Source organism: Triticum dicoccoides, chromosome 7B, assembly GCF_002162155.2.
Source record: "Triticum dicoccoides isolate Atlit2015 ecotype Zavitan chromosome 7B, WEW_v2.0, whole genome shotgun sequence".
In the NCBI taxonomy this organism is placed as follows: Eukaryota; Viridiplantae; Streptophyta; class Magnoliopsida; order Poales; family Poaceae; genus Triticum; species Triticum dicoccoides.
The window spans coordinates 488,590,227-488,602,225 of record NC_041393.1 but is presented as its reverse complement, the minus strand read 5'-3'; the positions used below and the strand labels follow the sequence as shown (position 1 = coordinate 488,602,225).

At 51.0% G+C, this 11,999-nt stretch overlaps 1 protein-coding gene across 1 annotated transcript; it reads left to right on the top strand.

The window, feature by feature from the left end:
- The first annotated feature begins 1,473 nt into the window (after nt 1–1,473).
- On the top strand, nt 1,474–6,168 carry LOC119337460 (probable LRR receptor-like serine/threonine-protein kinase At1g14390). Its single transcript, XM_037609609.1, has 7 exons — nt 1,474–2,925; nt 3,397–3,530; nt 4,405–4,648; nt 4,743–4,951; nt 5,048–5,097; nt 5,306–5,426; nt 5,550–6,168. Exons 1-7 carry the CDS (start codon nt 1,647–1,649, stop codon nt 5,796–5,798), a joined length of 2,286 nt encoding a protein of 761 aa, XP_037465506.1. The 5' UTR covers nt 1,474–1,646; the 3' UTR covers nt 5,799–6,168.
- Nucleotides 6,169–11,999: the final 5,831 nt, after the last annotated feature.

Sequence of the window (11,999 nt, the reverse complement as noted above, 5' to 3'; positions counted from 1 at the left end):
CGCGGAGCGGCTGCTCCCCATGTGCGCGGCCTCACGCCCACGCCGTCGCCACCACCGCCTCCTCGCATGACAGAGGAGGAGGAGACCCGGCTGATCCAACGCGTCATGGAGGACTCCATGAAGACGCACGATGAGCGCCAATGGGAGGGCCTCCAGGAGATGATGGCCCTCTCTGCGGCCGGTGATGTCGCCATCCCCGAGCTGGAGATGGGGGACACTGAGGAGGAGGTCAACAAGGAACTGCCAATCGCCGCTTTCCACCCAGGGCTGGTGGGCCAGGCGTGGAGATGGTCGTGCACGACTCCGGAGATGGCCGACGCCGTGGGGAGCGTGAACTGGTGCCCCACGCCGCCGCGGTCACTGGAGCGGGAGGCGTCATCACGGGAGGGGATGGTCCAGGCACCTCCCACCTTCCAGCCCGACCCCGTGTACCAGGCACCGCCGTCCCACCTCTTGACGCCGCCGGCCTACGTCGACCTCGTCAGCGACGACGAAGACAACGTCGGCCATTGAGAAGATGGCGATGGGCACATCAGGAACGCGCGGGCGGCGGTTTTTTGTTTTTGTTTTTATGTTTGCGTTTATATGGATGTGGACTGTGGAACTAGGGCCGTTTTGTGGCCATAAAACCTCAAATTATGTTTATGTTTTTATGTTTGCGTTTATTATATATATTTTTCCATTTTATTTTATTTTTTGTGTTTTTTAATCACGTCCACCCCGGACATGATTTGGAATGTGGCCGCGCGTTGGGTACATCGATCACCCACAGGATCCAATCGGACATGGGTCGCTCCATTGCCGTTCCAAACTGGCGAAAACAAATTAAAATGGACTTCCGTGTAAGGTCGTGTGCTGATGGATTGCAGCAGAGTTGCGATCGAGGGTTGCCGCTGATCGGGCGAACCTGATTCCTGAGATTTAGGCTTAGCTTTTTTGTAATGAGGGTTGAGCAGCCCCTCTCCTAGCTGCTCCGACCACTTGTGCCCGCGCCGACCTGTGTACGCGTGGCCAATGTCGGCATGTCTCTCTGTACTTTCAACCCCTCCTATCAATGCAATGATACGCAATTTTTGCGTATTCGCGAAAAAAAGTAAGGTCTGTGCTCGAGTTAGCCTTAAACCCCGCTCTGCGTGCGCGCCAGGCCTGTGCTGTACCGCCTTTACTGCAGGCACCAGGTGGCCATGCCCCGACTCGTCGAGGGCCTACGACGCGACCTCGCCCGGCCGCAAGCGCAAGCGCGCGCCGGTGACATGCGCCGATACCCACAACACGCAACACATCGCGTCCGATCGAGCCTTCCCGCGGCCACACGCCGCACAGCCGCCCCCGCCACGTGCTCCGCGGCGCCTCACGCTCGCCTCGCCACCACGCGTGGGTCAACCCCACTCGTCAGCCAGAGCGAATGAGCGACGGCCGACGGTGGCAACCGTAACGGCAGCAGCGAGTCGCGTCGCGTGTTTATTAGTTCGGCTGGCACGCACTCGCGCCACACCGCACTCGTAGTTCTTCCACGGCGGCCACTTGCCTCCGCCCGTCGGCCTCCTTGGGTGCTCCTTCCTTTCTTCCTCCCCCGATGACCAGCTGAACCTCCGGCATTGCGCCGTCCGCACACTCCCACCGCCCTTCCCGGCTTCCGAGGTGCAATGGCGCCCTCCTCGTCCTCTCGCAGGGCCGAAGCTCCGCTCCTCCTGCTGCTCCTCTGCTGCATTTCCACGGCGGTCACCTCGCAGTCGCCGACGCCCGCGTCCTCGCAGGCCAAGACGCTCTACCGCGTGTGCCGCCTCCTCGGCTTCCCGCCCGCGCTGGCCGCGCTCGCCAAGGCGCCCGACCCCTGCGCGCTGCCGCCCACGCCGTCGCTCACCGTCGCCTGCGCGGCCGGCCAGGTCACGGCGCTCTCCGTGCTCGGCGACCGCCGGCCCGACCCGGCGTGGCGCACCGCGCTGCCCTCCAACTTCTCCGCCGACGCGCTCTTCACCACGCTCACCCGCCTCCCGGCGCTGTCGCGCCTGGAGCTCGTCGCGCTCGGCCTCTGGGGCCCGCTCCCGGGCGCCAAGCTGCTCCGCCTCGGGGCGCTGCAGGCGCTCAACCTCAGCGCCAACTACCTCTACGGCGCCGTCCCCGAGCAGGTGGCGCGCATGTACTCGCTGCAGAGCCTCGTGCTGTCCGGGAACTGGCTCAACGGCACCGTGCCGTCCCTCTCCGGGCTCGCGTTCCTCCACGAGGTCGACCTGGGCCGGAACAGGCTCGACGGCGCGTTCCCGGGGGTGGGGAAGGCGGTGGCGACGCTCGTCCTCGCCGACAACAACTTCACCGGGAAGATCCCGGCGGAGGTGGCTTCTCTGGGCCAGCTCCGGTTCTTGGACGTGTCACGGAACCGGCTGGAGGGGTGGATCCCCTCCGCCATCTTCGCGCTCCCCGCGCTGCATCACATCAACCTGTCGCACAACAAGCTCTCCGGGCAGCTGCCGGCGAGCACGGCGTGCGCGGACACGCTGGAGTTCGTCGATGTCTCCGCCAACCTGCTCATCGGGGCGCGCCCGGCGTGCATGCGGTCCAACTCGTCGGCGCGCACGGTCCTCGACGCGGGCAATTGCTTCCGCGACGCCAAGCTGCAGCGGCCGAGTACCTACTGCAGCCCGGGGGCGCTCGCCGCGCTGCTGCCGCCGCCGCAGGGGAGCGGCGCTGAGCAGGGTGGGGGTAAAGGCGGCGGGGTGGGGATGGTTCTTGGCATTGTGGGCGGCGTCGTGGCAGGCGCATTGCTCATCGCGCTGGTGATGGTGGTGGTGCTGAGGAGGGCGAGGAGGCAGCACCCCGGGGTGATGGCCCTGCCGAAGTCACCGTTGATAAGGGCGGCGAAGAAGGGGGACAGCGCGAAAGCTACAGCGAAGATGTCCCAGAAGATCGCTACCCCTGCCGATAAGAGTAAGAGAAGAATAAATTCACCCTGCATTTGCTTTGATTGCTTCATTTCATTTGGTTACTGTGTGCTTCAATTAAACTGCACTCTTTACTACTAGTTCATCTAAGAAGGGGGCACAATATTATGGGCATTGTAGAAATGAATGAGTAACCTATGATTTGTGGTTCAAAGGGGCATTAGAGAATTGAAGGAGTAGTTTGAAACTTTGAATATTCGTGCTCTTGCGTATTTTATTTTTGAATCAAGCCTACTCACTTAAGTCAAAGTATCGTGGATCTTACTTAGACCCTGAGTTTTCAGAACATGGGACGGACCCTTATTCCTTGCTCCACAGAAGACTTTGATAAAGTAAAGCTGCAAAGTCAGACAACCAAAAAGGGAAAGAAAAACAATGATCAACGACTTATTAGCGATCAGTTAACATTTTGCAGGATACTAATATGCCTTGCCTAACATGGTCTGCATTTTCACAGGGCATGCATCGCAAGCCGCGATGGTAAATACGCTGGAAGTACCGGCGTATCGCGTATATACCACCGAGGAGCTCCAAGAAGCCACGGACAACTTTGCATCCTCCAACCTGATCAAGAAGAGTGCCCTTGCACAGGTATGTGATGCATCAATGCAACCCCTTTTGGCCATATAATGGTGGAGCTCTGCTTACTCTAGTCGTGGAACCATTGTGCAATTCAGTTCAACATATACTGCAGATAGCCTGATCATAGCAATGCACATATTTTGTTGTTGAAATTTGTGTGTTAAACATGTTAAGCTCTGCTAGCGTTCAGATCGGATCTTGTCAAATGGTCCACTCAAGCATCTCCATTCATAGTAGAGTACAATAGTGGGCTGCCAATTATTGTCCTCTTATGTAATTATTATTATGGTAGTCGCATTTGGTTCACATCTTATACACCTGACAAATAAAGGAAAAAAAATCTCTGTATTATTGGGGCTTGACAACCTGGCAAGTGTGGACTTCCATAAGCCTAATTACTTCACACATGGAGAAATTGCTTTCATTTTTTCACTAACAGTGATAGTACAACAATAGGTCATTCAAATCTTAATTGCTTTCATACCCCTTATATTTATATTATACTACATTGCATCAGTTTATCTACCGTGTACTACTTCAGGAAAAAGATTATTCAAATCCTAGCAATTTGAGTCTTTATAATTATGACTAACAAGATTGTTCCCTTGATATTTAGTGGACTGTTTTGGTCTACAATTGAATTGAGACACAAAACAACAGTTCATTTTATTATGTATTTATATTATACTACATTGCATCAGTTTATCGTGCACCATCAGTCTTTTTTAATCAGGTGGAGTTGAACTCTGTTTTCATCAATTCACCAGCTGTCTCTCTAGCAATTGTGAACCATGGTTCTGTTTTCAGTATAGTTTTCTCCGAGAAAGTTTGCCAAGACTAATTTTATCATTTGTTTATGCCCCATTCTCCTTCCCACTTACAGCATTACAACGGCCAGCTTCAAGATGGCACAAGAATTTTGGTGAAATGTCTCAGACTAAAGCCAAAGTATTCTCCTCAGAGCCTGTCCCATTACATGGAGATAATTTCTAAGTTCCGCCACCGCCACTTGGTTAGCATCATTGGTCACTGTATTGTCAATGATCAGGAAAATCCCACTATTGCTAGCTCGGTATACCTCATTTCTGAATGTGTAACAAATGGATCTCTAAGAAGTCATCTTACCGGTAAGTATAGCTGGAGACATCACATGTACCATTACCATGTAGTATAACCAAATACCTGCAACTATCTGGCTTTACCCATTTGATGGCTTCACAGAGTGGAGGAAGCGCGAAATGCTGAAATGGCCGCAGCGGGTTACTGCTGCCATTGGTATCGCGAGAGGGATCCAGTTCTTGCACAATTTGACTGCCCCGGACATTGTACAGAATGATCTCAACATTGAGAATATTCTGCTGGACAAGACCCTCACTTCAAAAATTAGCGGCTTCAGTCTGCCGATGATGTCGACCAGCAAGAATGGCAAGGTACTTTTAGAATATTGGTCAAGTTTATTTTTTTAGAATGTTGTTGAAGTTCCTCACTTGCCTGACAGATATGTTGTAACCGTTCTTATCTCGCAGCTGTTCTCTGAAAACCCTTTCGCTGTCCAGGAAGAAAACGACCATGGCAGGTACAGTGTTCAGAAAGAAAGTGACATCTGCACTTAAATAAAATGGAACTAGGCCAGCTACTAGTTATCTGAACAGAGAACAGGCATGAACCTAATGATTAGTTGTTGGAACTCGAAAGACGCGAACCTAACCTATAAGACTGAATGTGGATTTGATTACGCTGGTCAACTTGTAATCCAAAATGACTATGGTTCTGTCTGCTTGCAGTGCTCAACCTGCAGAACATGGGGACAGGGATGACATATACCAGTTCGGCCAAATTCTTCTTGAAGTGATCACAGGCAAACCAACGGCGTCGCGAAGCGAGTTGGAACCCCTGAGAGCTCAGGTGAATCTCAACTTCTCAAGCTTCATATTCACATCACACTGAAAGCTTAGAACTTCCTACTGTACTTCTGAACATAGTATTGCATTTTGATTCTGAATTTGCGTCCTGTGTCAATCCGTGTAGCTGAGCGGGGCCCTGGCTGAAGACCCGGACATGCTGAAAGACATGGCCGACCCGACGATCCGCGGCACATTTGCGGTGGACTCCCTCAGCAAGGTGACTGAGGTGGCCCTCAACTGCACGGCTGGTGACCCCAGCGACCGGCCTTCCGTCGACGACGTGCTGTGGAACCTGCAGTACTCCATGCAGGTGCAGGACGGGTGGGCGAGCAGCGAGAGCTTGAGCTTGAGCGTGAAATCGCAGGCGTGGTGAGTGCGATGCTCTTTTGTAGCGGTGCACCTTTATGGCTGGCCTTTTGCTGTGGAAGGGAGAAGCAAATGTTACTTATTCCCCGTATATAGAAGCGTGCTACTCCAGAACATGGGGAGTATTTGTTGTTTTTGTCGTCGTAAACTCCAGCACTATTAAGTCGAAATCATTAGAAAGAGATCACTAGCTTTTCTTGTTTTTTTAAGAGATCACTAGCTTATTTTCTGTTGTTTGTTGTATAAACACCAGGGCTATCATGTTGAAACCATTAGATCACTAGCTTATGCTGACATCTGTCTATCTATCATCTATTACTATATAATTGTTAAACCTTGTTATTTTATTGTATTCCGAATCCCATACAAGTTTTGTACTACAGATGGAGTCCTACCGGACTACGTCATGCCAACCGTGCTAGACATAGCATGACTACAACTCTGTTTGGTGTCCACCAAGAAAAAGAGTTGTTTGCCCCTTTATATAGTATCAGCTAGTCATAGAATAGATGTGTGAGAGAGCTCCACCAGATTAGCATGTAGAGGGTTTGTCCTCTCGTGTAATGTAATGCTTCTCCCAATTATAGTGATACGCGGCCGTGCGTTTCGTGGTTTTTTCCTACAAGGGTTTCCATCCAAAAATCCGTGTCTCTCTGTCTCGTTTATTCTCGTTTTTATCTAACAAACCTAAATGACTAATATTTGTTGTATATTACTATTAAATTTATTATAAGCTCTCTGTTTCAATCACAGCATGCTCCTCTTCCCCTTAGGGCATTCACAGTCGGATCCTTCAAAACCCTCTATACGTCCCGGCGGGCAACCCGGTCATGATGTCATGAAATTGCCATCCTACTGGACACCATGTACCCAACCTAAACATCCAGTTTGTCAGCACCCCTAAACCAAGTCCATATGTGGAATGGATATGAGGAGGCTCCTCAAAACCCATCGGTCCGCTGGGTGCCTCACTGGTGAGGACACATTCATGGCGTCACTTCGACGCACCGCCCTAGGGGCCAAATCCGACTATTTAAGCCAGACGTCCAGGCTAACACTAGCCCCGGCCTGTCGTCATTCACCCCATCTCCTCCTGTTCGCGCTGCTACCGTGAACCTCTTCGAGCAGCATTCCACTCCGCCCTTGCCGTTTTGCTGGCCGCCATGTTCCGCACCAAGGTGACCTACTACAAGATGTCGACTCTAGAGCGCCCGGTGGATATCCAGGCAAAGAGGCGCACCGCTCGCATTGCGACCGGACTACCTCCGGAGAGAAGAGTTCGGAGAGGAGGAGGAGGCGGCGTCGGAGGAGAAGATGGAAGACGGGAAGGCGTCAGACAAGGAGATGGAGGAGGAGGAGGGAGAGGCCGTGTTTGGCACGGAGGATGCGCTGGCGCATTTCGAGCTCGCCCAAGCAGAGGAGGTGGCGGAGCGTCATGCCATCTTCGAGTCCATCCCGTCCAAGTGCGAGGTGGCAATGAACCACCGCTTTATCTATGAGGTGGACGTGAAGCAGGAGCAAGACTTCATGGACGAGGACGGCAGGAGGCGCTGACGATTCACCCCGCCGCGAACGACCACGAGGCCGACGACTCCGGTAACAAGGTTATCAACATATCCGACGACGGGTAGTTTGCTACTTTGTAGCTTGTTCTATGTCAGTGTACATAGATCAAAATGGACCTTGCATGAGTATTATGAAATGACGATTTGGAAATAAGGAGTGTGGTTGTAATGGCTAAGAAACGAGGTGTGATCGCCGGTGTCCACGATGCCTCCGACTTGTCCGCATAAGTTTTGTGGGTAACATTTGTGCGCTCCAATTGTAGATGCTCTTAACAAGGCATCCGCTGCCACCTCCTTTTCCCACCCTCATCTGGCGTCTGGCACTCCCGTCGGCCGACGCCACCTTCCTTTCCCACCCCAACTGGCATCCTCCACCATCACCTCTTTCATCCCCGGTGGTTGTTGTTCCTCGTTATGGCTTCTCCGTCCAATTTGGAGGCCTCCTCCTACTTCGCTTGGGAAGTCCTCGAATCTATGGTGGATTTTGTGCGCTTCCCCAGCATGAACTTTGTCGGATCCATACGTCGTTCCCCCTAACCGGTCGGGGGTGATGGGAAAGTTGTGGTCGTTGTTCCCCCGTAGAGCTCTCGTGGCCATGGTCCTTCTCGTCATCCTTGGTGCCTTGCCTCTCTGGTGGTCGCTCCCGTGCTGGAGTCGCCGGCCCGGCACCGGTGGTGGAGGAAGGAGGTGTGGAATGACACCTAGTTCACAATAATAGGCCGTAGAGATCCCCTAGCCCCCCTTGTGTATGTCTGCATCGGGAGGTGCGGTGCGGACAATTGTGAGGACATGGAGTTTGTGACCTCGAGCTCACATGCACTGTATAATTCAAACAAAATACTTAAAAAAAACTGATTTTTGTCTATAAACATTGATGAGTGTTTGACATGCATGCAATTGTTTGTGCCGGAATGACGTTCATGGAGGCTTGGAAAAAAGATGCTTCAAAAACTGTTTTTGAAGCATTGATTTTGTTTTTTTCTGAGACTTCCATGAATACAATTCCATCATGAAAAGTTGCATGCATGTGAAACACACGTCGAGCTCACAAGAGCATTTGGCAGTTGCGAGGACTTTGCCTCACATCAGGAGTGTTCCTCTGCTTCGACACCTCGGTTGCTTCGTTGGTTCTCGTTGCAAGTCGAGTTTTCACTTCAAGGCCTTGTTTGGTATTAGTGTATTTTAGAGCATTGGTGGGGATTATCCCGGTCAAACCCCTAAATCTCCACATATCCCAAAACAAAGTTTCGTTCTAGTGTATTTGACATGCTTCATCCCCACATTTCCCCACAAATCCCCAAACTCCAATTCATTTTTCTCAATACCAAATACACTATCGCTACCTAGTGTATTGGGGATAAATGGGGATTTGAAGGGATTGGGTGAAGGTTGGGGTTTAGCCCAATCCCTATGGGGATTATCCCCACCAACCCCCTCAAAAACCATAGTATGTGTGGCACAAGAGTTTTTCCAGCCCCTAACGGGTAGGGGATTGTAGGTAGGGGATTTGGTGATCCCCTTCCCTCCACCCAATCCCCTCAAATACCCCACATCCCCTCTCATCCCAATCCCCCACATAAACATATTGTTTGGCAGGTGGGGATTGCCTTTGTATGATTGGATAATCAAAATAAAAAAGTGATCTTTGTAGACCATCACATCAACAACATAATTCTGCATGACTTGGAATCAATATCACATCACAATAATAGTTCATCACAACCACAACATAATTTTGGCACAAAGATCACAAAGATTATTGGATAATAATACTAAAAAAAATGTGATCTTTGCATCACAACAACAACATAATTTTGCATTACTTGGAATCAGTACAAATCGTAGCAACAAGAATTCATGAAAGCCTCGACATACTTTTGCAACAAGGAGAATTCAACATAGAGTAGTTGAGCAATAACTCAGGACCAATTATGTTTTCGCAAACCAAGCAAGGCTGAGAATTATTGCATACCAGGAAAGGATGAAAATGAAGTTTTAATGAGATGAATTGCTCTTTCGATGTCATGATAACCAATTTTTGAGTGGCCAAAAGTTTATCCACCTTGTTTAGTCTGGCATCCTCGGGTGCCTGAAAAGCTGATGAAACAAACGAGATGAACATGTGTGTTTATACTTGAAACAACAATCAAGAAAGTATGTGCATTCAATCTACCATCATTGTTGTCGAAAATTAGACTAGTTACTGGACTAGTTACAATTTCACATCCAGTAGCTAGTTACTGGACTTATATCTAAATAGATCATTGCTGTCGAAAAGGAAAAATTGAACACAAGAAAGACTAGTTATCTGTGTCGACTAATGGAAAGGAGAGAGCCCAACTTGGGAAATGAAAACTGAAATCCCCCCATCTACGTACCAGGAGTCTAGGACTAGTCGAGAAACATGTAGTCACTGTCCACCGCAAACGTGTAGCCAAAAACTAGTTCATTATACAGGTAATAGGATCAAGTTGAGGCATGATTCATGTGATCTTAGTGCTGAGAAACCAGCACCTACTACTGAACTGAACCCATATTACGAAACATAATTGGTAAGTATCAGCTGTTCTTGATCTTGATGTAAATATAACAAATGAAGGCTTCACCTCTCTAATCAAAGATGCAAGTGCATCACTACAAGTTGCAGACCAAATCTAGCAGCAAGCATACTAGCAAGAACTAAGAATATACAAGGCCATCAAAGAATCATATCAACACGCCAACGAGTCAAACCCTAGATAGAGGGGAGGGGAGTTGTGAGCTGGAAAACCAGTCCGTACAGACGAAAATGCCAGGTCTCCAGAAGGATCTAGACGTTGGAGGCGGCAGGGGTTGAGGCAGTGTGGACGGTGACGGCGGGAATGGAGTGGACGTCGACGGCGGCAAGTGCCAAGAGGCATCAGGATTTGAGGCAACACTGGTCTGGCTCGGCTTGGACGGAGTCGAGGAAGAAGACAAACCAACGACGAGCTGCGGGACAGAGGGCAGAGGGTGGAGGAGGCAGCGCCATCACAGTCAGGGGAGAAATTTCGCGAGGGGAAGCTCGCGTCTCCTCTCACACTAGTATTGGAGGGTTTGAGATGTAAATTTCGGGATGGGCCGGTCCAATACGAGGGTACCGAATGGGCCTGTGGGGAATTTTCGGGATTTCTATACCGGGCCAGTAAATACTCTTCAAATGTGTAAATACACCAGTGCCGAACGAGGCCTGATGGTGCTGTAGCAGGTCGGGTTTGCGCTGCAGCCTGCGAGCTGGTTGTAGTCGTGTGGGCAGTTGGCTGTTATCCCTCTTACCCATTTCTTCCATGTCTTTTAGTCGGCTGTTGTTTCCATCTCTGCCCTGCTCCTCCTCTTGGGTTGTTGCTAGTAGTTGCAGTAGTTTTTTTTTGAAACAGAGGCAAAAGCTTTGCCTTTTTCATTAATAGAGAAGAAGATAGTTGCCCGATTAATTACAGGAAAACCGTGCGAAAACCGGTACATCAAGGGTCAAACCCACACACAGACCCGACAAGCCAACAAAGACCCCGCAGATGGCGCGCTACAAAAGCCATCCCGCGAAACAACATGCGGACTACTCCCAGAATAATAAGCACCGGAGAGGAAGGCACATACTAATGGCTAACATCATGACATGCAGTCCCCACGCCCGAGGCGACGCCTGCCAGTTGGTTGACATTCTTGATCTTCGCTGCATTGACAAGGTGAATCAGCCCTTGGGTGATTGCAAGCACGGCAAAAGGCTTTTGACCAGCTCGATGAAGACGTGTAAAGTGTTTTGGCCCTCAAATGCCGATGCGCATCCCTTTGCAACGCCCCACACCTCATTGGAGGCAGAAGTAGGAAGGCTAAGCTCGGTGGCCACCTTGTCATACAGGGCCATAGACTTGACCGACGCATGCTGCCCTGTAGACTCCACGTCAGCAACATACCTTGAGGGCGCCAACCCAACCTTGTCGCCAATGTCATCAACACCTTTGCTCCCATCTTTTGGTAGCGTCAAACCATGAACGGAAGTGCCTAAGGAGCAAGGTCCCTGCAAGGAGGCTGGGCTCAACCCACGCTCACCATCAGACACCTCCGCCTGCTCCAAGAGGTCGGACACACGTGCCAACCACAGGCACAAAGAGTCCTCCAGCTTGCGCAGCGGGCGGAGCGCAAACTCAACCAAGCTTTGCAGCTCCGCACAAAACGAGACAAGCATAGCATCATCAAATGTCGCAACACCCCGATCAACAGAACCTTCGCTTGGAGCTTCAACAATCCTTGCAGACTCAGGAGCTTGCACACACACTGCGGGAGCAACAACCGAAGCCCAAGAGCGCCCATCTGAGGAAGGGCGAGGCGGAGCTGGGGGGTCACGCACACAGTGGCGAATAGCTTCGACGGAGGAGTGATGCAGAGAATAGTCCCTCTCACGGTGTCCAGAGCGAAGACAAGTGAGGCATCGAAACGGGTCGCGGCAGGACGCAACCTTGTGGTCCGGAGCCAAGCAACGGAAACATCGACCACGGGTTCTCCTCTTGAATGTGTCGGCTTGCACAGACCTCGCATCATGAAAGGTCGGGGACGTGGAAGACTTGCTGCAAGGCACATGACAACGGGGACGACGCCTTCGTCCGACGTAAATCCAGGGACCATCCCCG